The sequence below is a fragment of the Podarcis tiliguerta genome, assembly GCF_965153285.1.
Source record: "Podarcis tiliguerta genome assembly, chromosome: 1".
Taxonomy (NCBI): Eukaryota; Metazoa; Chordata; class Lepidosauria; order Squamata; family Lacertidae; genus Podarcis; species Podarcis tiliguerta.
Genome location: NC_139534.1, coordinates 73,559,113 through 73,584,874, shown reverse-complemented (window position 1 = coordinate 73,584,874; position 25,762 = coordinate 73,559,113). Strand labels below are relative to the sequence as shown.

The window sequence follows — 25,762 nt, the reverse complement described above, 5'->3', positions numbered from 1 at the left end:
CTTATCCTAACATATTGTAGCTAGTAGTTGTGGGTATTGGATTTGGTGAAGGTGAAGTGGAATTGTCTTTGTCCATGGAGTTTTCTTGGCAGGGATACTGGAGTGGCTTGCCGGTTCCTGCCCCAGGTGGATCACGTTTGGTCAAAACTCTCCTGTCCATCTTGGGTGGCCCTGCACAGCATAGCTCATAGCTTCTCTGAGTTATTCAAGCCCCTTCGCCATGGCAAGGCAGTGAATTGCCTCCAGGGTGTTTGGGGCTTTTCAAAAGGTGAAGCATGAGCAGGGATCCCTGAAGCACTTCACAATGACATGGTGATCCAGACATCTAAATAATGCTGCAGGCAAGCAATAGGGCCCAAATAAAAGGGTTCCAATTGCAAGATAAAGGATTAAGAGTAAATATTAGAAAGAATTTCCTAGTAGTATGAGTTATTCAACCGTCGAACAGGCTATCCTGGTAGGTGGTGGCCTCATCTCAAAATAGATGCCCAGGAATGGATTTCCTGCTTTGGAAAGTGGTTGGACTTTTAAGATCTTTGTGATCCTTTCCAACTCTGGTTCTATGACCTGTGGAGGTGTATCTACACATTCAGATCAGACGCAGCTGTTGTTTGTTTGTTGCGAAGAAGATAGTTAATTGTCCACGTAGTTGTCAAGAAGAGAAAACTCTTTCCTCATCCTCCATTTCTTGGAGAGTGGTCCTCAACACATACCTGTACAAGCTTATGTCTGTCAGAGGAGTATCAGCAAAAGATCTTGAGTAGGTTGCAACAGTTTAGAAACTAGACTGAGTATATCTCATTCAAGTATCCTGCCAGGACCTGAGTCTGTTCTTGGGTACTCTAGATGGTGCTGTATTTAGAGTGACCAGGCAGCTCAGGCAGTCTATGAACTATAGCTGCTGGCTTCAGAACAACTGTCCTAGGGAACGAGACTGTTTATGCTGGACAGGATTCTGATTACAATGCCAGCCTATTGAGTTACAAAGCTCACCTGGAGGACCTGCTGACACAAGAGACATTGACTCCTCATTGTCAGACTGATATTCTTAGCATTCTTGAACTGGGTGTTATTTATTTATAGGATTTATATTCTGCCTTTCATTCCAGGTGGTTTCAAGGTAGCTTCAAACAAAGTAAAAAGAATCCATTCCCATAAAATACACGAAACAGCAATAAAAAACACAAAATAAAGGTGGCAGAGCCAACAGATAAAACAGCCAAAAGGGATTTGAAGGATCTAAAATATTTTTTAAAGGATGAACATTGTCTTAGCAAAACGTTTACAATCACAGGCAGAGTGAATCACCTTCCATCTATTCATTGGGAAACAAGTGCCATATTGGTCAGAGTGAAGTTTCATTTCTCCTCCCTTAAGGCAGAGCATCTTGTGTATGATTCCAACATGGCAGTAATTATTGTACACGCATCCTGCTGAGGTAATTGGAACAGTGTGTTCATCAGCAAGACTTCTGAATGACCATTAGTTGCTTTGGGTTGCTGGCATCAGGTCTATATGTCTCTCTCTCTCTCTCTCTCTCTCTCTCTCTCACACACACACACACACACACACAGAGCTCTTGAGATTTTAAAAAAATGGCCAAGAAAGCTGTAGTTTTGTTCAAGAAGTCAATGCAGCTTCCCTGAAAGTTTCCCAGATAAATGGGAAACTTAACGTCTGCAACCAGATCTGTTCCAGCTGATAGCTTAAAAGCTCAGCAGTAGTGACTGAAACAATTGGATTACTTGGTACCTTGAATAGTATCCCAGGGTGTCCTAAATACAGTTCTCTTTCTGGTCATCCCAATATCCATAGTATCAAGCAATGTTTTGGTTAAGTCTCTTTTCTATTGGCTACTTGAACTGAGTTCTGACAAGCCTGGATGAGAATTCTCTTGAACCTTCTGTCAGTGTTCCCTTAACAATGCTGAATCTAAAGACCATGTTTTCTGGTGCCTGTTAATACCTTCTTCTGTGAACACCAGTAACAATGGAAAACCAATTGAGCTGAATGCACCTAGAGGAACATTCCACTTGAATGCTTCTCTGGTGCTAGAACTACAAGTTATGAGGGCCCCATTATAACATTAAACTGGAATAGCTGCTGCTTGGGGGTGAAGAAGGGGCATTTGCAGTTGGGAAGTGGTGGGCCTGTCCCACCCCAACACTTTTTATTTGCTTTGCAACATAGCCTTCCCAAATAATTTTGCACAATTTAGATTCTAGCCCCATCACAGACATGGGCGTAAAACTCTGGCTGAGGAGAAAACATTGGGCAGGGAAAGGGTTAACTCCCCCTCACTTCTCTGCAAATCATCCCCTACTGACACCATTTATGGGAAATAAGTGGCTGGTTGCTTGTGCACTATCACTAGAAGACAAACCCCCTACACACAGAGACATGTATCACTGAAAATCAGCCCAGTTGCTTTTCTCCCCATACCAACCCCCCCCAAAACCATGTACTCTTAGCTTTCTTTCTATGCCAGTTTCTCCTCCCAATTTTAAAAACATTCCTCGCCCCCCCCCCCCCCCGCCCCCAGGGCTTGGTCTTTATTCAATAAAAATAATAATTGGAGCTGCTCTGTCAGAAAGTCAATGGCTGTAGAAGTTTTAGCCCTGTTCAACCGATCCTGAATTGCTAGCTTTTGAGAGTAATCGCTATATAACAGCTGACTGAGCCCCTTTCTAAGCGAGTGTCCATGCAAATTGTCACTTGTAGGCATACATGTTAACTATCTCACGGAAAAAAGCTGAATCTGTAAATAGACCTTTCTGTTTGAAGTTTGGAAATAAGCTTCTTTTCGAAAGCATTGACTTTTGGCATGTTCCTTACATTAAGCGAAACACTTTGGGTTGCTAGTGTTGGCAGGCGGCAGTTAACTGCTAAGATTAAGCAGCAAGTGACATGAATAGAATGCTGTGATTTGGGAATTACCTACCCTTGCTATGAACTGCCAAACAATAGCTGTGAAAGTGATCATAGGTGCAAAGACCTGTCCCCACCCCCACTTTATTTCTGTGGCTTTTACATAACAGGCAGTATTATTGTTAAAGCAGGAGCAACAGACATTTTAACAGCAATTTGTTTAAAATATTTCTTTAAAATGAAGAAGCCCTAATGTAAAGGAATTAGGAACAAAGGCAAAGAAAAGGAATGCAAAAGAATCAGTTGAATATTTCAGATAGTAGTTAGAATGCCATTCAAGTGTGGATGCTATGCAAAATGGAGGGAAAAAGTGGCGAGGGCCAAAAAAATTGTGTGTGTGTGTGTGTGTGTGTGTGTGTGTATCTAAGATGGTTATGATAAAGTCAATGTTTGAAGTTATAAACCCTTGGGTTGTGAATTTCCTAAATGCCAATCCAATTTTATGACCATTACTATTCATCCTTGGACAGCTCACTTAAAATTGCATCCTTTGTCTCATACAGTTTCCCATTTGAAAAGTAGAAATACTACTACTCAAGGATTTTATGAGTCTTCTGGGGAAAGAGGTGAATTATGGAAAAATAATAATGTGCTAAGGACCTTGAATTGCTGCACATCCATGTTACCGTATTTTTCGCTCAATAAGACGCACCAGACCATAAGACGCACCTAGTTTTGGAGGAGGCAAACAAGAAAAAATAATATTCTGAATCTCAGAAGCCAGAACAGCAAGAGGGATTGCTGTGCAGTGATCCCTGTTGCTGTTCTGGTTTCTGGGATAGCTGCGCAACCTGTATTCGCTCCATAAGACGCACACACATTTCCCCATACTTTTTGGGAGGGAAAAAGTGAGTCTTATAGAGCAAAAAATACGGTACTTTCTTCAGGGCTTAGATGTCATCAGATTTTCTTAACCAGACACAGATCAGTCTAGTTTCCCTCTGGGTGGGGTGGAACATAGTCTTTTAAAACTAAATAAATGGGAAATGATAACAAGACACCTTGAGAATGAAAAGTTGTGCTCTATTTCTGTTGGACATACCTTTCACTTGCTTGTCCATCCCTAATTGACACTTGTACCCCCTGACACATTCTGACAGGCCCCTGAACACCACATCATTCAATCCAATTTCCTTCCCACACACCCAACTTCTCAATTAACCAGTTGAAAAATGCCTCCACGTAGCCTCATTCAGGTATTGATCTGGCAGCAGTAGCAAGGCTGTTAATTTATGAGTAGACCTTTGGTGGTTAGGTTCATTGTGTACCTCTGGGAGTTATTTCATTCACCTTGGTGATCTTGACAAAATGTGTGCACCAGTTGAGGAAGCAATGTGTTCGCTTGGGACAATCACTGTTTCTCTTGATGTTGCAAGAGCTATGCTTTGAATAAAGCAACAGTGTGGATTTAAGAGATCAAACAGCAACTCTGAGTTTAATTTCCTTCTTTAGAACTAAAAAAGTTACACACCCATGTATTTTGACACATAAAGCAGCCATCTGTGGTCTTATTTTTCAGCAGGGGGCCGGTCCACTGTCCCTCAGACCTTGCGGTGGGGGGCGGACTATATTTTGAAGAGAGAGAAAAATGAACGAATTCCTATGCCCTGCATATAACCCAGAGATGCATTTTAAATAAAAGCACACATTCTACTCATGTAAAAACATGCTGATTCCCAGATTGTCCGCAGGCCGGATTTAGAAGGCGATTGGGCTGGATACAGCCCCTGGGCCTTAGTTTGCCTACCCATGTTTTATATTATAGGGCACTAGTGTTGCATTTTAATTTTTTCATAGGTAGAACAAAGACTTAAACGGTTTTTGAACTTCTGTTAGGTTCTTATCCAAGTAAGCATACCAGATTGCAATGAGAACAGACATTCCAGTCACAGTGCTGCTGACTTCGGATGAAGTAGTTGCTGATTATATGCATAGGGATCCAGGAGGAAATTAAGGTTAAGCATTGCTATCCTTCTGCTAACTATATATATATTATTTTCTCTTCTTTTTTTCTTGTAGGCAACAAATCCAAGCTCTTCTTGGACAGTTTAGTCAAGCAGAAGCCTTGCTAACCTTGGCTGGAGTGCAGCCAGGGAGTCTGGATGGAGTTCTTTTGGATGCTGGTTGCTCTTCGATGCAACTTGATACTCCAGAAAGAGGTTTTTCCCTGAGAAAAGATGGTCCTTTGGACATGAGGATGGATGGTGGCAGGTACATATTGATAAAACATTTCTTTCTTCAACAAGAAATCAATTTTTCACTAGCATGCTGAATTTAATTTCCTTTTCATGTTGCAGAGCTGTGATCAAATCCCCATATTTACCTCTGCATATACACCATAAATCATCTCCCCGCCCCACATGGCAGAATACTATTCCTAATGTTCAGTGTGTAGGCCTCAGTGCCAGTGTTTGTTTTGCTTATTGGCTTGTTACAAATGTTTGCAAACGCGTGGATTTTAAGTCTGGCATTTAAAATAGAAACTATGGTTGATGACAGCAACAGCAAACCATATGGAACACAGAACTGAAATGTATGTAAAAGATTCGCTGGAGTATGACCAATGAGGCAATTGCTATATAAGCATCTTTCTTATCCTTTTGATTAGATCGATGATGCTGTTCTTCCAGGTGGTTTCTTGGAATTGTAAACAATAAAAACAAAAACTCCTTAAGCTTCTGAATTAAAACTGACTTCAAGGCATTGCCCGTTATGAAATGGCCCCACATAGATAACAGTTGCCTACTAGTGTCAGTGTGGAAAACTGGAGTATTACATTGTGTGGCTGTACGTTTTACTGAATGTATAGCAGCTGTGTATAACCTGCCAAGTGTCTTCAACAATAAATACACTTCATTAAAAAGTATTCTAGAATCAGTATTGCATTGAGCCTACTGTTAGATGAGCCAAGTGGAACATCTATAGTTTACAATGGCAATGAGCTAGTACAATTCCGATGGCTTCAGTATTGGCAGAACTTTGGTGTCTGATGCACAGATTGATAGAGCAGATAGAATGAATGAATACATTAGAGACCACTTTTAAAGATTTTAGTCAAAAAATATTTCCAGAAGCTCTGTATATAAAAATCAGCAGTGTCCGTGGTATTAAAAATGCAAATTAATATAGCCAGGAAAAGCATAACCTAAGCCAAGATCCGTATAAATTATACTTGACATCAGTCATGTATATTTCTCTTAAGAATGATTAACCATTAAATGAGATTGCTAAGGGGCTTGACAGATTTCCTGTCACTCAAAGCACAATCAACCCCTGACCTCCAAAAGAAAGAAAGAAATATACTTTAGTCCTGTTGAAATTTGATAACACAGTGTGTGTGTGTGTGGTTGGTTTTTTTAAATGAGGTAAAATGAAATAATCCAAATAAAGAAGCAATACAAATAATAATTTTTGATTCAATGGTCTCCTAGCTTTGCAGTTTCTGGGAGATCTATAACTCTGAAGATCCTCCCTGCCCCCCGCATTTTGGAACAGTGCTGGGGGGAAATCTTAAAGCACACAAACTTCTTTGCCTCACAACGTTTTTCTGGTGTCTAAATTGTCACTTTGGTTCAGGTCAATAAATCTCGCTTAAGTTTGTACTATTGTACAACCTGATTGTACTGTTTCTTGTGGATTTGGGTGGTCTAATGTTTATAACAAAATCCCTTGCCTGTGATGAGCACACAGGACTCTGAATCAGTCTCTGCTGCTGCTGCTGATACATAAAATCCCTCACATCATTCCAAAAAGGCAAATGAAAGAAATGCTGGTTTCTCCCTTATGTTCTGGGAGTGTTATCCAGGCTGATCATTTCTACTACCTTTCTTCTAAAAGAGAGACCATTTCTGAATTGAGAGACCTTTAAGTGATCGTTAAATACCTCACAGAAGATCATTTTTCATAACACCAGATGTGAGGGAAAAGGTCACAGAGATTAAGGTTCTCTTTTTTTTATCAGGAAATAGATCAAGCAATGTGATGTCTTGGAAAAATATCTGCTTGTAAAATGAGTTCATCTCCTGGCATTATACAAGCCAAGGCAGCCTTAGCAGTGTTTTGTCTTTCGAATTTTATTTGAGCTACTGCTATAATGTTAAAGTTTGTGATAAAAGGCATCTCAACTACTCTTTATAGCTAATTAATGTTAGGAGGTAGGGTTGGAGGGAGAAAGCCTCCATGTGAATTAATAAGAGGTGATTTACAAGATAGGAGCTATTTCTGCTTTAAAATGATCTCTGCCTCTTATTGAGAAATCTCAGAAGCACTTGCATGCAGTGAATGTGTGTTTGACTTTATGTCTCAATGCTGTGAAGCTTCACCCCTTGTCAATGAAAGCTGACGTCAGTGAACTAATTGGCTGTTCTTGTGCGTAGGTATCCTGACATGCCCACCGCTGCTGATGTTGTGAATGCTTTAGATCAACAGGCACTTGCGTCCATCCTGAGAACATACGGGGAGGAGAGGCACGCCAAGAAAATAGCTTCAGCAGTTGTTCAGGCACGCAGCATCTACCCCATCACCAGGACTCAGCAGCTTGCCAGCATTGTTGCAGGTACCCTCATTAATTCCGAGCAGTGTCTGAGAGAGAGAAAATATTAATCCACTAAGTCCCAGAGGGATCTATTTGTACTTGAAATCATGCAAGATCTAATCCTGTCTATCCTGCTCTGATGTCAGCTATTTTTCCATATGCTCTATCTTTTTTATAATGTTGGATGCTGATTAGTTTAATAATAGACTTTACACAGAGACGTTTTTAATTTTGCCTACCAAGGTGAAACCCTGGATGACAAAAACAAAGGATCTGTTTTATCGCTATTGTTGAGAAGCGTTCAGTTACCCGAAACAACAAAGCTTCTGTCTTAATTTCACACAATTGGATGTAGTTGCGAAGGAAGAAGAAGCCCACCTAGTGAAATAACGGTCTACTAGCTGATTTCTCTATTTGGTAGAAATAGGGTGCGGTCCAACATGGCATAATCACTGAGTCTTCCCCATTTTCTGCTCCCCACTGCAGCCATCTGCACACCCAAAAATATACCCTGAAGGATTGGATGACCCAGCAGAGCAGATGGGGGGGGGGGTAAGAGAGGCTGGAGAGGGGAGAAAACAGAAATCCTGTTGCCCAAGTGTATTTCCATTGCACACACAGGTAGACATCATTGATTTTTAAAAGTAAAGGACCCCTGGACAATTAAGTCTAGTCAAAAGTGACTATGGGGTTTCGACACTCATCTTGTTTTTCAGACTGAGGGAGCTGGCATTTGTGCACAGACAGCTTTCCAGGTCATGTGACCAGCATGACTGAACCGCTTCTGGCACAACAGAACACCGTGACAGAAACACCATTTACCTTCCCGCCACAGCGATGCCTATTTATCTATTTTCACTAGTGTGCTTTCAAACTGCTAGGTTGACAGGTACTGCTCAGAGTAATGAAATATTTCACTGATGCTAACAAGGTGAATTTGGGAGGGCTTATTGAGGCATACAATCTTGGCAGCTGTTTCCAGGAACCTTCCAGATTCCTAAAGGACCATCTGTTCCTCCTTAAATCTGCCTGGACTTTTAAGGTGGGTCTCAGAGTACTGATTCAAAGTCCCTCCACTATCTTAAGTAAAGTGGCTGTTGATCAAAGACAAGTCCTTTTCAGTTCTGGTACCTTGCCTTGGAATTACTTTTCCAGTGAGGTTTGCCTGGCGCCATCTTTGTTTTTCATGGTGCCACATGAAAAACCTTTAACCAAGACTTTCTGTTTTTTAACATCTTGCTGCATTTTTAAAAAATGAACTTTTCATTTATGCTGATTTTTTTTATTTACTCTATAAGCCTTTCTGAGAACTTCAGCTGAAAAACAGCTTCCAAATAAGTTGTGGTCCATTTCTTATGGATTATTGAGCAAACAGTGATGCCTGCCTCTGTGTGGGTGCATGGAGAACTTGCAATGCACAACAATGCCATCTTTCAACTATTTCACTGTGCAAGTTTTTAATGAGTTGAGTGAGTAAACACTCTCATTTTTGTATCATTTGGCCAAAGAAGGCATCACATGAACATGTGATAGTTTGCTAAATTCAGCCATCATCGTGTTCCTAGGAGTGTTGTGAATGGATATATGAAGCTGCTTTTTACTGAAGCAAACCATTGATCCATCAAGCCCAGTCTACACTGGCTGGCAACAGATTTCTAGAGTTTCTGGCAGTAACTTTCTCACCTGTGCTAGTTCAGGTTCTTGTAAGTGAAGGTGCCAACGGTAGATTTTTTGCACACAGCACATGTATGCCACTGCCCTTTGGCTCCTAAAGAAAGCTGTTTTGTCTTTGTATCCCAGGATAGAAGTTCTTCGCTGTAGTTTCTATCAGGTGGTCAATACAGTTTTATCTGGAAGGTTACACATTGCAGTGAGCAAACCAAAGTGAGTAATTAGAATTGTTAAATTTTGAGGATGCTTGGTATAGATGATCTGTCAGACGGTATAGATTGCCTTTAAGCCTTTTCCTAAGTCCACAGTTACATGACTGTGACAACTTTGATACAGCAAGAACAATGATTCACAAGACTCAGTAAAAGACCTCTTAAATTTTACAGGGGCCATGTTTGCAGTGCTACCTTTACTATAACTCATCCACCATTTAAGGAATGGCCATAGAGACTTCATAAATTTCAATGAATTTCAATCCTGGTGAACTGTAACGTTTACCTCCCCCCTTTGATATATTATTCTGCCTGGTCATTAAGGTCTTTGGAGGAGTCATTGTTAGTGGTCTCCGATGGCTCAAATGCACAACTGGTACCTATTAAGAGCTGTGCATTCAGGTATTATGGGCCCCACCATGTTGAACTTCAAGTGGCTACTTTTTTATTCCAGTAGGCATTTTAACTGTATTGTGATTTTATAGTTTTAATTTATTTTTTGTCTGTACTGAGTACACCACTTAGTGACAACTGTAGTTAAGCAGTATATAAATTGTCAATATAAATAAATTCTCTGCAAAGAAGCAGGAAAAAGTTCCACCAGCATAATATCAAACTTTTTGGCCAGATAGCTAAAACATTTTCCGAACCTTTTCATCATCCCTGGGGCAGGACAATACAAAGCAAGGACCATTTGCAGAATACTTTGTATATGTGCCACTTTACACTGAGGGCATTTTAAAGGTTTTGCATTGAAATATAAACGTAATACATAAAATACATTCCCCCTTCCCAGTCAGCAACCCTGCATTCTCGGAGCACAAAGTACCTGTCCAGACAAATACCTTTACAATTACCCTTATGGGTTATGTTTGCCCCAACAATGGTCTGAGGAGCTAGCTGTGATGAAATGGCAGGGATGATGCCTAGAGTAAACCTTTTATTGGCTGTCAAGGTGCAGAGACTATAGGAACTTGGGCATTCCAAAGCTACTGGAGAATGGACATTGCCATCTACTGGTTGATCATTTATCGCAGAATAGGAGGTGACTTGTCCCTTAAACTTTTAATACTTGATTCTGTGCTTATACACGAAGCAAACTCTCTTGTAAAACTTTAACTCAACTTTACATTCAAAGGGCTAATGGAAAGACCTGTGCTGTTGCTGTGTATTATTATTAAATAGATTTGTACGCCACCTTTTCAGAATTGTTTGAAGTGGCTTTGAATAAATGACAGTAAAAACCATACCCCCCACGGACACATATATAACTGCAAAAGCTAAAGACTGCACAGAGAAGGTAAAACAGTTGCAGTAAAGTTCCAGTACTGAAAACAGCAATACAGTCATACCTTGGAAGTCGAACAGAATCTGTTCTGGAAGTCCATTCGACTTCCAAAACATTTGGAAACCAAATCGCAGCTTCTGATTGGCCCCGCCGGACTTTCGGATTCCAAAAGAACATTTGCAAACCGGAACAATCACTTCTGGGTTTGCAGCGTTTGGGAGCCAAAACATCCGAGTTCCAGGGCATTCGACAACCAAGATACAACTGTATAAAAAGGTAAAGGTACCCCTGCCCGTACGGGCCAGTCTTGACAGACTCTAGGGTTGTGCGCCCATCTCACTCAAGAGGCTGGGGGCCAGCGCTGTCCGAAGACACTTCCGGGTCACGTGGCCAGCGTGACATCGCTGCTCTGGCGAGCCAGAGCCGCACACGGAAACGCCGTTTACCTTCCCGCTGGAGCGGTCCCTATTTATCTACTTGCACCCAAGAGTGCTTTCGAACTGCTAGGTTGGCAGGCGCTGGGACCGAATAACTGGAGCGCACCCCGCCGCGGGGATTCGAACCGCCAACCTTTCGATCGGCAAGCCCTAGGTGCTGAGGCTTTAACCCACAGCGCCACCCGCGTCCCTATACAACTGTATACAGGATTATAAAATGCCTGGTTGGATAAAAAGTTTTTACCTGTCCCTGAGAGGTAAGGGCTGTAGGCATCAGGCATTGTGAAGGAAGGGAGGGAGCATTCCAGTTACTCCCCAAGCAGGAGGACTCAGTGAAGAATCCTACCGTATACAGTGGTACCTCGAGTTAAGTACTTAATTTGTCCGTTCTTAACCTGAAACGGTTCTTAACCTGAAGCACCACTTTAGCTAATGGGACCTCCTGCTGCTGCCGCGCCGCCACTGCGCGATTTCTTTTCTCATCCTGAAGCAAAGTTCTTAACCTGAGGTAATATTTCTGGATTAGGGGAGTCTGTAACCTGAAGCGTATGTAACCTGAGGCGTATGTAACCCGAGGTACCACTGTACATTCAAAGCACAAACAGGGCTTGAGAAATCTCTCTCCCAAATATAGGGCTCTCTAGGTAAACGCCAGCACTCTGAATTGCACTCAAAACATACAGGAATTCATTGACGCCATTTCAGAATTGGGATGAGATTGTTTCACATAACCCATGCCACTCCGCTGCCAAGCAGATGCATTTTTATTTTTGAACCAACTGAAGGCTCTGACAGGTCTTCAGGAGCAGCCCCCTATACAGTGCCTGCTAGTAGTCAATCCCAGATGTTACGAGTTGCCAGTCCCCCTCTGTCTGTGTGGTGCCGCCGCCGCTTTGGGCAGTACAGTAAGGGCGAGGTGTGACAGCACTCCAAACCTACATCGAAAACAAGGGCAGATGGGCCTTTTACAAAGGCAGAAATCTCAGCACTGCAGGCCCTCCAGGTTTTTTTATCTTTATTGCTATTGCTCAGTTGTTTTGCATTTTGTTTTCCTTTGTTCCTGTGGAAGGGAAGGTCGTCCCTTTGTAAGCATTAGTCAGATTATATAAGATGGGTAGTAGTCACTACTAAACTACTATGCTGGACTAGTGACACAGTCTTTTATCCTACTCATTCGCAAGTCGTAGTCATGAGCCCTGATACATCTGCTAACATCTAGGTGTTGTCTAATGATACAAAAATATTGGACATCTCAGTGTACCTATTGTATTCTTCCCCAGGGCCAAACCAAGCCATTTTACTGCCTAAGGCAAAGGGCAAAATAGTCTCCTCATTCCATGTACAGAAGCTGACTGGACTAGCAGTTGAATCTTACTTCACAATGAAATATGTCTGCCAGTATATCTGAGTGCAGCAGGCTAGTTTAGGGGTGTATGATGCCACAGTGACACAGAGGGAAATGGCCAGGGGGCTCAGGTAACTGCCCCCTAGTAACTGCTGCCTGAGGCAAGTTCTCACTCCGACTAATGGTAGGATTGGCCCTGTTCTTCCCCCAACTCCTTCTGATCTTTCCTTTTGGTGGCTGGTGTTCCTTGCTCCCTGATAGCTTTCGTGACTTTTTCCCACTTGCTTTCATTTAGATTTGTGACTTGTTCACAGACAAGTAAGATTATGTAAGCCTTTAAGATTCTCTTGATGAGAACATAAGTTTATGGGCCAAAAAGGCAATTAAAAAGAATCTTGGTAGGTAAATCTAGTTTATCCAGATCTATCTAAGTTCACAGACACTTAACTAATGTCTTAAAATATGTAATATTGCTTGAGTTTCAGATGGATATATGATATACATCCACATTTATTAAGAAAGCCTAGACAAAAGGACATAAGCTGCGTCATTGAAACTTATTAAATGTGATTCAGATCCAACAGGAAATTCCTGTAAACAGGTGCCCGCTCAGAATTAATTTTTGAAGTCTGCCACACACTCTGTCTCACAGGGGACTTGAATGCTGCCCATTGGCAGGCACTGCACGTTGCTAATTTCATTCTGAAGCTTAAAGTTTCAATGCATTTTAACATGTGAATCTATTAGATTTTCAATAGTGTAAGCAACATCAGGGTATCCCAAAACTAAAAAAGGATAATTTCTCTCCTTGGGATTTTAAATCATTCATCTTGCCAGAAGCATGGGTTTTTTTATGAATGAAATCTATTTTGCATGCTTCCCATACAAATTTTGTTCTATTATTATCCGTAGTAAAGCCTGTTACCAAGCAAGATTTTTCTACCATTGGCAGTTCTTTTTTGTGGAAAGGTCAGAACATGATGGATTCCCCCCACCCCCCGGATCCACAAATGTTCCTCCGTTTAAATGATTAAGAATGAAATAACATACATCTCTTCCTGGCTGGGCTAGTCCAATTAAAACAGGATAGAAGGAATACACTGCTAAATTCTTTCTGTTGTTTTTTTCTCCTGGCAGACCCCAGCAGTGATAAACATATTTATTTAAAATTTTTGTACCTACTTTTCCTAAGAATAGTCAAGACAGCTTACAACATCATTATTAAAACAATGAAACATTAAACAAACGTTACAAAACTTAAGGGGCATAAAACAGTGAGCTAAAGCATAATCTATAAAAACGTCCTTGTAAAAGCAGCAGAAGATGATGATTACAACCGACACTACATCTTTGTAGCATAAAAAGCATCTTAGCCAGAGGCTTTTCTAAGAAGGATGATCTTTGCCAGCCACCAAAATGCCAAGACAAGGTTTCCTAGGAAGGGAATTCTGGAACCTTGGCATGACTACAATGAGGTCTCCCTGGTCACAGTCAGAAGGATAATATGTATAGGATATGAGAACCTATGATGATGATCTTAATAAAGCAAGTAGGTTCATACAAGAAAAAGTAGTTCTTCGGATATACTGGCCCAAATCATCCATGGCTTTACAGGTCATTAATAGAGTTTTGAATTGGGGACCGAAACAAACTAGAAGCCAGTGCAGATGCTTGTGATAGGTAGCTCCCATTAACAAATGCGGCTGTCATATTCTGGACCAGTTGTAAGTTTATGGATATTTTTTCAAAGGCAACCTAGATAGGCTGCATTCCAGTAGTCTAGATATGATGTAACTAATAAAGATATTCCCATAGCCAGTCTACAATCTCCAGGAATGGGAATATTTGGTGCAGCAACCCAAGGTGAGCAAAAGCATTCCATTGAGAACATTTTGTGTTCTTAAGGGAAGTAAAATCCCAACGAACACTAATTAAATCATGGATCAACAGTCTTATGGACCCATGAGACCTGTCTTGTCTAGACTAGGCTTCAGTTTGGTAGCCCACATCCAGTCCATTACTGTCCCGGGCACTTATTTACAATGGCAATAGTATCTATAGATGGAAAGTTCTAAATCTCTAAATGGTTTCATGTAAGATGGAACCCTGAGGGGAAGCCAGAGGCCAATGGGTAATGTGTTGAGAAGAGGTCTCCCACCACCACCTTTTGCAGTCAACTGTCCCGGACCTGAATAACATTTTAAAGCAAAGTCCCACTTTTGCTAAGCGATTCAGATGGATATCATGGTATTTAAAGCTGCTGACAGATCTAGTACAACTGATAGGTATGTACTTCTTGGCAAAGGTCATCAGTCATTGAGACTGGGGCTGTTTCCATTCCAATATTAGGCCTAAATATAGAAAATCCACATCTAGAGCTGAAAGGCCTAAATATAGAAAATATAGAAAGGCCTCCTAAAACCTGAGCACCTTTCTCAGGGATGGAATGTTTGTGTCCAGCTGGAATTTATCCTACATGGTAGAACCAAGAGGGAGCTGCTTCAGAAGTGTTTGAAGAAGCCTGTTTTAAGTTTACAGGAACCACATCATTAACACCCTTCCACTCAGCTAGTCTGCCTCTAGCTGTTCATGAAAACTTGGAAGGATAAGGGTTGAGTGTGCACATGATCAGCTTCTTTTGTATACCTCCCCAGACTACATAAATATTAAGAAATATCCAACAAAACTAAACAAGAAAATGTGAAAGGTACATCTATGGACTCTTCTCAAGCTCTGGTGTTTAAGTTGAAACAAGCATGAGCAGTTCAATCCACTAAGCGCCTGGTAGATTGGTAACAGCAAGCCACCGAGTGGTCATCATCTCGTTCTTGATGGTCCAGATGACTACCTGAGAAAGATCTAATCTATCATGAACTTTCTGCCACAGTCACTCTGTTCATTCATAAAAGAATAAATTGTACCTTGACTTTTCATTTGCTTGCTCAGGGTGGCTAATCTAGATGTCATCCCCATCAGCTCTGCAGACCACCATGGGGCATGCATTGCTCAATTAGCTGTGAGAAAGCTTCAGTGACAACCATTTGTAGAAAAGCTATTCTGGATCCAAGATATAGAGCATGTTCTTTCCTTGTAGATGTTTTATCTGTTGTTGGACCTGCCAGTTCAGTAATTCAAATTTAAAGTTGTGACAGGCAGATCAAATCCAATACTGATTATGTTCTTGATGAGAGGTGATGTTAATTTTGTTGTTATTGTTTAGTCATGTCCAACTCTTCGTGACTCCATGGACCAGAGCACGCCAGGCACTCCTGTCTTCCACTGCCTCCCGCAGTTTTTTTTGTTTTTTTAATAAATATTTTATTAGGTTTTACATAAAAGATAAAACAACAAAAAGTGAACATCAACACAAAAGAAAAAAGAAAATACAATATAACGCACACACAAAACATAAGGTATCAGAAAAACAAAAACAAAAATAAAAACAGTTTTAACTTCATTGTATTCCTTGCATTAACTTGTTTCTCCGACCTCCCCAGACCTCCCTTCTCTGTATTCCAAATCATATATTCAGGCAACAAATCCCTTCCCTCTGTCTTAAACAATTTTTGTCTTAATTTTAGTGTCTTAATATAACTTAATTTTCTTATAACTTAAAATATTAGATCTTTTTTAATTTTTAAACTTTTTACTAATAACCTTTTACATTCAATCAGATGTCATCTAACATTCATTAATCTTATAATATTTCTGTAGGTAATCTTTGAATTTCCTCCAATCTTCTTTCACCGTCTCTTCTCCCTGGTCTCTGATTCTGCCGGTCATTTCAGCCAATTCCATGTAGTCCATTACTTTCATCTGCCATTCTTCCAGAGTGGGTAGTTCTTGTGTCTTCCAATACTGTGCGATGAGTATTTTTGCTGCTGTTGTTGCATACATAAAAAAAGTCCTATCCTTCTTTTGCACCTGTTGGCCGACCATGCCCAGGAGAAAGGCCTCTGGTTTCTTCAGAAAGGTGTATTTAAATACTTTTTTCATTTCATTATAGATCATCTCCCAGAAGGTCTTAATCCTTGGGCATGTCCACCAAAGGTGAAAAAAAGTACCGCACTGCCTCCCGCAGTTTGGTCAAACTCATGCTGGTAGCTTCAAGAACACTGTCCAACCATCTCGTCCTCTGTCGTCCCCTTCTCCTAGTGCCCTCAATCTTTCCTAGCATCAGGGTCTTTTCCAGGGAGTCTTCTCTTCTCATGATGTGGCCAAAGTATTGGAGTCTCAGCTTCAGGATCTGTCCTTTCAGTGAGCACTCAGGGCTGATTTCCTTCAGAATGGATACGTTTGATGTTAACTAGGCTGCCCCAAAGGAGGTGAGAGGAAGCAATTCCTTCCCTATGGGAATTGCCAAGCCAGGCAAAATGCATAAGAACCCTGGTGGATCAAACCAAGGATCCATCTAGTTTAGTATTCTGTTTACATGAGTAGTTTACATGAGTAGTCAGCTGGATGTTTCTAGGAAGGCCACAAGTAGAGAGAGACCCAGGAGTGGTTCCTTGCTTGTGAGGGCATGACTTCACAATTTTCTTCTTAAGGAACAAGGGACATGCACAAAGGAGAGATTTCCCTTCGTATTCAGGTTTTAAGCACATTGTTTCATCTTTATCAAAGAATACCATAAGAGCATTGACCACACTGATACTGTTTATAGTTACTCATTTAAGTGCTTACCACAGTGAGCTTTACAGTATATGGAAGAATTGCTTTTTTCATTAAGATGAAGGATTTAACCTATAAATGAAGGTATATTTTTAGATTTATTCGACATAGGGAGACATATGTTTTGCCATATATCTTTTTCCCCAGATCTCTTTGCTTGGCTCAGGTGTCGGCCTTCTATACACAGTGTGCTGAATTTTCCTTTTGTCTGTTTCTTTATTCTATCCAAGTACATAAAATAAGAGACTGGATGCCATAAATACATCCAAGATCATAAATAATGTGTGTTAACCAAAAAAAAAAGTTCCTAGCTGATTCTTCCGTTTGCTTTTAACTTGTAGGCAAGTGGAAGATGACAATACATGCTTTCATGTAAATGCCTAGGATCCGTTCTGTGGAGCCAAAGGGGCAGAGAGGATAGTCTGGAAGGCACAGTGACTGAAGAGCCATCATTACCCTGATTTCAAAGTGGTGTGTGATGTGGTGGGTGGGGTGGGATGGGTTGCTTTGCCAAAAAAATAAGAAGAAAGCAATCCCTCTGTTTGTGCAGATGTGGTTCATTTGCTCTGCTGGATTACAGCCACCACCTTTGGTGAATACGTAACCCGTGGATCAGGGGACATCATTTTATAGCTCCTTTAACCAATTTAAACATTATTTCAGATTCATGGCTGCCATTGGAAATGGTTTCTGCGGGATTGTGGCTTTACAGCTGCAGTGATGTTCAAGTCTGCTTCCATTATGGGTTGGTTAGACTGCATTTCAAGCAGCCATGCTGCAGCCCGGCTGGTTCCAAAGATGTGAGGCACCAGTGTGGATGCTTAACAGGCAATGTGGCAGAACAATGTAGGAAGCAGATTCAAATGTTGCAGCAACTGGAATTAGATTAATAGCAGTGAGAAGAGCAGGGAGTGCTAGCAGGGAGTGCTTGCTATGTTTTCTCTTACATCCAAACATGGCATTATTATAGAAATTAATACGCTATTGCAGTGCAAAAACTTGGATTGCCACAGCCTGATGCAATATGGGTCTTAAATATTTTGCCTCTAAGATATTGAAAATTAAAAAATTGTCCAGTAGCACCTTAGAGACCAACTTAAGTTTCTTCTGGGTATAAGCTTTCGTGTGCATGCACACCTGTTGATGAATGACCTGGTCCGAATAGAGATATTGGATTCTTGTCTTACTACGCATGCTAAAGCAGTGTTTGGTCATCTGCATACTATCCCTTGCTTTTTCCTGCAGGACTAATTGCAGTCGTTAACAGTCGTCCACAGGTTTACCATACACACTGAGTCAATCTCCTACTACCTCCTACTACCCCTCTGAGAAAAACTCCACCCCACCCTCCCACTATATATAAGGGTCTGGTGACTTCTGTTTCAGTGTATATGAAGAAGTGTGCATGCACACGAAAGCTTATACCCAAAACAAACTTAGTTGGTCTCTAAGGTGCTACTGGACAATTTTTTTAATTTTAGTTATTTATTTTGACTGTGTCAGACCAACATGGCTACCTACCTGAATCTAGATTTTGAAAATGTTACCATAATTGTCAGTTTAGACAAATCAAAATACCTGATTTTTTTGTCAATTGAACCATGATGATGGGAAGCAAGTGATAGTTTAAAGATGAACAAAGATAAATATGGCAGTATTTAGGGGGGAATATTTGTATGCAAACAGAACATCTGTTTATATTTCACTTACGAATAGATTATGATATGAATTCTCCATATTCGTACATAAGAAAACTTGAACATCAGCTGACACTGAATGGACTCTGTAGGATGCCAGATAGGACAGAGGAGGCTGCCTAACAGCCTGATGAGTTCAGTCTTCCAGTAGGGCAAATTTTTTTTGAATTAGGTCCTTCTAACTCATGTATGTGTAGAAATATGAGAAAAACCTTTTGATGTCAATGATTATTTATTGACAGTGCTATGTGGGAATAAGTAAAGTCATTAGTATATCTCCTAATTCTCTAAACTAAGAACCCCCCCCCCAAAAATCTTCACACTTCTGACCACTTCTCAGTTTGCCCCAGTAACACTAACATTGATTAGAAATGATGGAAATAAGGATGGCATTTTTATATTGGCCAAAGACATTTGATTAACCTGCGGGATTCAGAGGCCGCTAACTTCTGGCCACGAGACTTCTAAAATGTTGAAAAGTACCGTTAAATATCAGCATTTACAAATTCTATCACTAATATAGTTAAGAGTAAAAATAAAGGGGCGTAGAGAAGGATCATTTGGGAGTTCATTCCTACTGAAGAGTAATCATTTAATTCATTCTCTTTTATTCATAACAGGTGCTTTCCCAGACGCAGCTTTGTATGCTCGAAAAGACTTGCTTCACAGACCAACGCATGTTGCTACCAAAACGTTCCAAGCCTTGCGCATATTTGTCAACAATGAGCTGCACGAACTATTTGCGGGGCTAAAGGCAGCCGAGAAGTTTCTAAAACCAGGGGGGCGACTTGTAGCAATTTCTTTCCATTCGTTAGAAGATCGTATCATCAAGCGGTTTCTTCATGGAATAGATATATCAGAAAAATTCAATCTCAGTGTCAGGCAGAAGATCAGGCAAGTGGAGAAGAATTCTTCAGAGAATGAGGAGGAGGATGAATTGTCCAGTGGAACTTCTAACTCAAGATGGACCTCAATACAGAAGAAAGTGGTCACCCCCCAAGCTAAGGATATTAAAAACAATCCAAGAGGACGCTCAGCAAAGCTAAGAGCAGCTATTAAGATGTAAACATTTTTTCAACAGCAAATTTGTAGCATTTTTAAAAAGTTAGCCACACATTCTTCCTACCTCACTAATTAAATCAGAATGCCAAAGAAGGGAACGCCACATGACTAAACAACCTTTTTTTCTGCATTGCTACAGAAAAATATATTTCACATATACAGATTAAAGGACAAGAATTATGTTAGTTTCTATATAACTCACCATGATAATATTCAATAATATCTAAAATGCAGGTACATATATTTTAAATATGCCTACTTTCCCCTATAACAGCAAATGCACAGCCATGTGCTATGTAGCTGTATTCATTTTTATATATGTTTTTATTGTAAATTGCATTTATAATCTATGAGAAGGGGTTAATAAACAAATTAGGGTTAATGAGTCAGCTAAGATTCAGAGTGTTAAACAAGTCAAGCTGTGGTTTTTTGATGCATCCAAATGGACCAATAGGCAATGGCGTGGGCTGAACCAGAAACCTAGCAATATGATTCTAAAAGAATCCACTGCAAATCCTAAAATGATGTATTGTGGCTCAGAGCTGCATGTGAATATTGATTCCATACCTAACAAAAGCAAGTTCATTGTGCAATGAAAATCAGGCCAAATTGCCTTCCTCTTTTACTAGAGTAAAACTTCAGTGGATTGCCATTGAGCTCCATGCACTCTCTCTAAGATCTGCCAGTTGGAATTTCTAAGCAACCTCAGGGAACCATATAGTGTATCCCATTACTTTAATTGGCTTACCATGGTATTCCATGCAATTTGCAGTTATGATCTGTAAGCCTGAATATCACATGCTCTGAAGAAAATATGTTCAGTTGTGTTTCCCATTCTCCATTGTGCTGTTAAAGATCAGTCACAAGCACCTCCTTAATCATGGTAGAGCAAATGCATGTTGTTGTTTTTTAAAAGCACTCTTAATTGTTACTTCCCCCATCTATGCAACTTCCCTGTAAGTTAGTGAAAATCTCAAATGTACCATCTTCCAGAATCTTGGTACAATGGTACCTCGGGTTACATACGCTTCAGGTTACAGACTCCGCTAACCCAGAAATAATACCTCGGGTTAAGAAATTTGCTTCAGGATGAGAACAGAAATCATGGCGCGGCAGCAGTGAGAGGCCCCATTAGCTAAAGTGGTGCTTCAGGTTAAGAACAGTTTCAGGTTAAGAACGGACCTCCAGAACGAATTAAGTACGTAACCAGAAGTACCACTGTATTAGTATGAAATTCCAAAGCATGACAAGTGTGGGCACTCTTGGCTGGGTTCCAAGTCAGTAGAGAGCTTACTGCCCTAAACAGTGCTTTCATTTCCACTTTGCATTATCAGAATTATCAGCTTGCATGTCCTGTTTTTTTCCAGGTTAGGGGGCCTACAGGTTAGCAGGTCCATACCTGAGTCGCTGAAGGCACACACTGCCATACATTTTCAGGGATGGTTATCCCAAAGTGACATGCTTATAGTAAGCAGCAAAACACAGCAGATATTTCTGATTGATTTTGCCTGATGATCTGATCTCTTCCCTCTGCCCCTGGACAAATACAATAAAAATGAAAAATCATTATTTTTACTTCGCCCTTTTGTAATTAAGAGTCAAGTTAGTCCCAATTTTCCTAATAAGGAATTGTAGGATCTGTTGTGAACTTAGTCTAAATTAATAACGTTTTTCACAGAAAATGAATAGATAGGCAATTTCTAGGATGGAGTTTCCAGGAGGATCCAAGACTCTGCAGTAGGACTGGTGTTTAACTTATTAATGGTCGAGGAAAGGAGCTCGACTTCTTCGTGTAGTGATAATTTCATCAGAATGACAATACACGTTATGAGAGCTAATTTGAAGAATTGCATTGATCAGTCTTTCTCTGACTGGGAGTGTAAGCCTCTTTCATGAAGGAAGGGAACATGGAGCGCACTCAAGAGATTTAAGCAATTTATCATGTTGTGTCTATAAGCAGACAAGATTCATGGTTTTCTAAAGGATGGGTAGTGGATCCTACTGCAGCTTCCAAGAGGAAGGAGATCAAATCCTTGACCATTTGTATAGATAATATGATAGTAGGAATGCAGGTGTGCCAGAACCTCAGGGGGGAAAGTGAAAAGCAGACAAGGATTGTAGGAGCTGGGTGGGTAGGAAAGGCTTATGGAACAAAGAATATAGGGGTGATTCAGTGATTGGGAGACGATGGAATATCCTAGATAATTACCTCCCCCCACCCCAATCAAATTTTTGACGTTTGAGCACAGTATAGCATAGCACGTTTACAAGAAGAAAATCAATAAAATACGTCACTATCTAGCACAGTAAGGCTTGTTGGATGCATACTGATCACAAACAGGCATATCTCTCTCAGCACTTGACATGCCAGGGTTGAACTTGTGATGGACTCCCAATCCTATAAATCTCTTGCAGCGTGCTTTGTTATTGGGCTCAGAGGGCCCTTATATCCTGATGGCTCACTCCATGTTGTCTTCTTCCTTTCCATATCTAGCTTGATCAAATGATCCCCCTGGATTCTTGGCCCTTTTTCTTATATGACTCAGAGAGTGAGACAGAAAGTGACTCTTTTGGCCTGTTTCCCAGCTACTACTTGATAGAGCTCCAAGCCATTCAAATGCTATTCTTTGTCTTCGAGAGGAGAGTCTAGCGTTCTTTTACATTTCTTCCAGAAAAGCCCTAATCTTTTAAGTTTTTACTTTATTCTACAGATATATTTGGTGTAAAAAGGTCAATCGTAGACATAATACATAGGCAATATGATCAACATAGTGGGGGATTTTTGATCATACTGCTCTTTGATGCTGTAAGCTGCCCAGAGCGACTGTGGAAACTGAGCCGGGGTATAAATAAAATGATGATGATGATGATGATGATGATGATGATGATGATGCTTTGTTGGAAGCCGCCTAGAGTGGCTGGGGCAACCCAGTCAGATGGTTGGGAAACAAGAAATAAATTATTATTATTATTATTATTATTATTATTAGGGTGGCAAAGTAGGCTTCTTCCTAGGATTCCTTCCTCCTGCTACAAGGAGGGAGGAATAATTTCTGCTCCATTGTGTATGTCCTGTCTCCAGGTAGCCATAGATGCACTGGACGAAGGGGAAGAACTAGGAAGATGGGATGACTTACTGTGCTATTCCTGGCAAAGGTCTGGTCTATAACTGTCAACGTTTCCCTTTTTTAAAGTGAAATTCCCTTATTCCGAATAGGATTCCTCGCAAGAAAAAGGGAAAGTTGACAGCTATGGTCTGGTCTTCCCATCCTCAGTAAAGTGGAATATGGCTTATATACACAAGGGAACAAGATAAGAGTACCACTCCCAAATATACGCTCTCATTGTAATGGCTGTTGGTTATCCCCCTCTACATAGGCAGTTACTATTACATTAGCAGAGTTATTTGTGTTCATAATATTTTGTTGTTTATTTAGTTATTTAAACCATACTACTTCATTTTTAAAAAAACAAAAAAACCAAACCAAAACCTCAGCTACATTGTGACTTTGTAAAACTCAAACTTTTCTTGTGGATTATCTAGAAGATCACAGTGACATTGTTGTTTCTATTATTATTTAAATTACTTTAGGAGAACCCGGAAGACAAAGCAAATAATGTTGTTTCATTGAATTATGAGAGAAGGCAGTAATTGACTGTCATGGCACACTTAAGTCATCTACTCTTGAAGAAAATTGGTAATAATCTGCTTTATCTTGACAGACCTTTTGGTTATGGCTATCACTCTCTCATTTAAGCAAGTTAACATTTGCACTATTAATACATAATAAAAATTTCTGTCAAATAGGTTATTAAAATATCACAACCCTTTAAAATTTATTAATTTGGCTGTCGTAAATCCATTTCTTCAAAGTGCAAGAACTAATATGACTCACAGTATCTTTGCTTGAACCTGCTCAATGAATGTCAATTAATTCTGCCTATGACAGTAATTTTGAAATATTCTGGGGGCTGCATGTCTCAATTCTAGATCTGTACTGTGACTCAGAGCTGACTCAAACATGCAGAACATACAGTAGAGCTCTAGACTATACCACTTCAGATATCAGAGTGACTTCATTACAGTAATAATATTTTGGCTTAATAAGCCAAGATATAAGCTGCTTCACAGCACAAGCAAGCAAAACAGAAAGTCTTCCATTAGCCACAGTTTACTATTTTGTATGAGCTGGGAAACTGTGGTTAACAACTTCAGAACAAGGCAAGCCATCAAACCATACTTTGAAACCAATTTAAGATTCTGGCTTGTTCTGAACATTGTAACCATAGTTTCTTGGTTTGGACAAAATGGGAAACTGATTTATTATAGGCTTCCTTCTTCGTGCAAAGGGCCTTAATGTGCAGGGTGAGAAATTCATTAATATCTTGTTTTATAAAGTCAAGATCTTGCAAACTACCCCATTGTCTTCCCAAGTAAAAGACTTTGCCAAACATGGAAACCTATATCTAGAGAAAGACATTTCCCAGTGGGTCACTCACTCTTCTTGCTCTACCCACTCTCACATCCTCTGTTTCACTCGCAACCTCTACTGTGTGCTTTTTCTGCACTTGATATGTCAATGAGTCCCTGTGTTTCCTGTTCTCGATGCTTCTCCAAATACCTTGAAATAAAATTTGCACATCTTCCCACCCAAGTGAGGTGCACTGAAGCCTGGAAACAGCTTGTACATTTCACTGGTAAGTTAGCATCACCAAAAAGAGATTTCCATGCAGCTTTCATATGTTAATTTTATATGAACTGATGCAAATTTAGAAGTTATTATTGTAATTTAAATAGATACACATCTCACCATGACCTGCTGTCCAGGTGTTAAAAGTCTCAATGGGCAAATTGAAGGCCTCTGCTCTCCCTTTTTTTGCTTCTTTATCTTGGGCCAGATAGTCTTTCACATACAGGACACTTTCAAATACAGGATTATCCTCATGGCCACCCTACTCATTGGAGGGATGAGGTTTGAAAGCTCTTATCTCAGTAATGATGGCTAAGAGCTAGGAAACACAATTGAAGGTCCCTGCGTTCCAAAATATCCAGGTATGGTCCCAGGCTCAGTATGCCCTAGGGATATATGAGAAGGTGAGGCAACAATCATTGAACAAAATGACACTTGGGATTGAAATTTGCCAAAACTTTATGGATTACAGCTGTAGGTTGGCTTTGGCTTGGCATTGGGTTTGCTTCCTGATTAATACCACTGTTGGCTGAATCATGCCTGGGAAGGGCCACCTCAATATATGGGTCAATTAAGCCACCTGGGCCACCAACTGTAAGTTCTGTGGCCCAACTGTTCCCTTCCACGCTTCAAGAAAGAACTATCCAGGCCCCTTTACTGGGGTACCCAGAGATATTGCTCCTACTGGAGGGAAATGGGGTGATGTGCCACTTCCAGAAAATGTACTACAAGATTCAACCCAATGCCTTATCTGCCACACAAGCCAGCCATCACTTCCCCGGCTCACCATCAAATCCGCCCACGGCTGCAACTAACTCTGCAGGCCCCAATATATGTCTAGCAACAATTTTTTATTCCAGGCAGGTGATAAGTGCGAACCGTTTGGGCGATACGAGTCCTTTTTGTCAATAAGAACAACGCTGCTGCTCAGGCACACAGCTTGCTTTTTAAGCTGCAGCAGTGGACCAGAGTGAGGACTTGCTTCCTCTGGTTCACCGGTGAATCCCTTCCATCCAGAAGGCTGTGACTGACCAATTCAAACTGGAGATTTTGGCAGGCAATCCCAGGTCTCTTCACAGCCAGCATCAAAGGGAGGGAGGGATCGCCCTCCCCATGTCCTGTGGGGCTGCAACCATCACCCGACAATGGGGTAAGTGATCATCTCTGCTCTTCATGGGCACACTTCCCTACCTACTTATTTATATATTTGTGTACATGGCTCTTCA

At 40.6% G+C, this 25,762-nt stretch overlaps 1 protein-coding gene across 3 annotated transcripts in view; it reads left to right on the top strand.

The window, feature by feature from the left end:
• The window catches only part of METTL15 (methyltransferase 15, mitochondrial 12S rRNA N4-cytidine), an 84,584-nt gene extending 63,176 nt beyond the window's left edge, over nucleotides 1-21,408 (top strand). For all 3 annotated transcript variants that reach the window (XM_083436393.1, XM_083436395.1, XM_083436394.1), the window contains 3 exons: nucleotides 4,948-5,139; nucleotides 7,305-7,483; nucleotides 19,404-21,408. In XM_083436393.1, coding sequence (XP_083292519.1) covers nucleotides 4,948-5,139; nucleotides 7,305-7,483; nucleotides 19,404-19,849 — 817 coding nt within the window. In that variant the 3' untranslated portion in view covers nucleotides 19,850-21,408. The remainder of the gene's footprint in view (nucleotides 1-4,947; nucleotides 5,140-7,304; nucleotides 7,484-19,403) is intronic.
• Nucleotides 21,409-25,762: the final 4,354 nt, after the last annotated feature.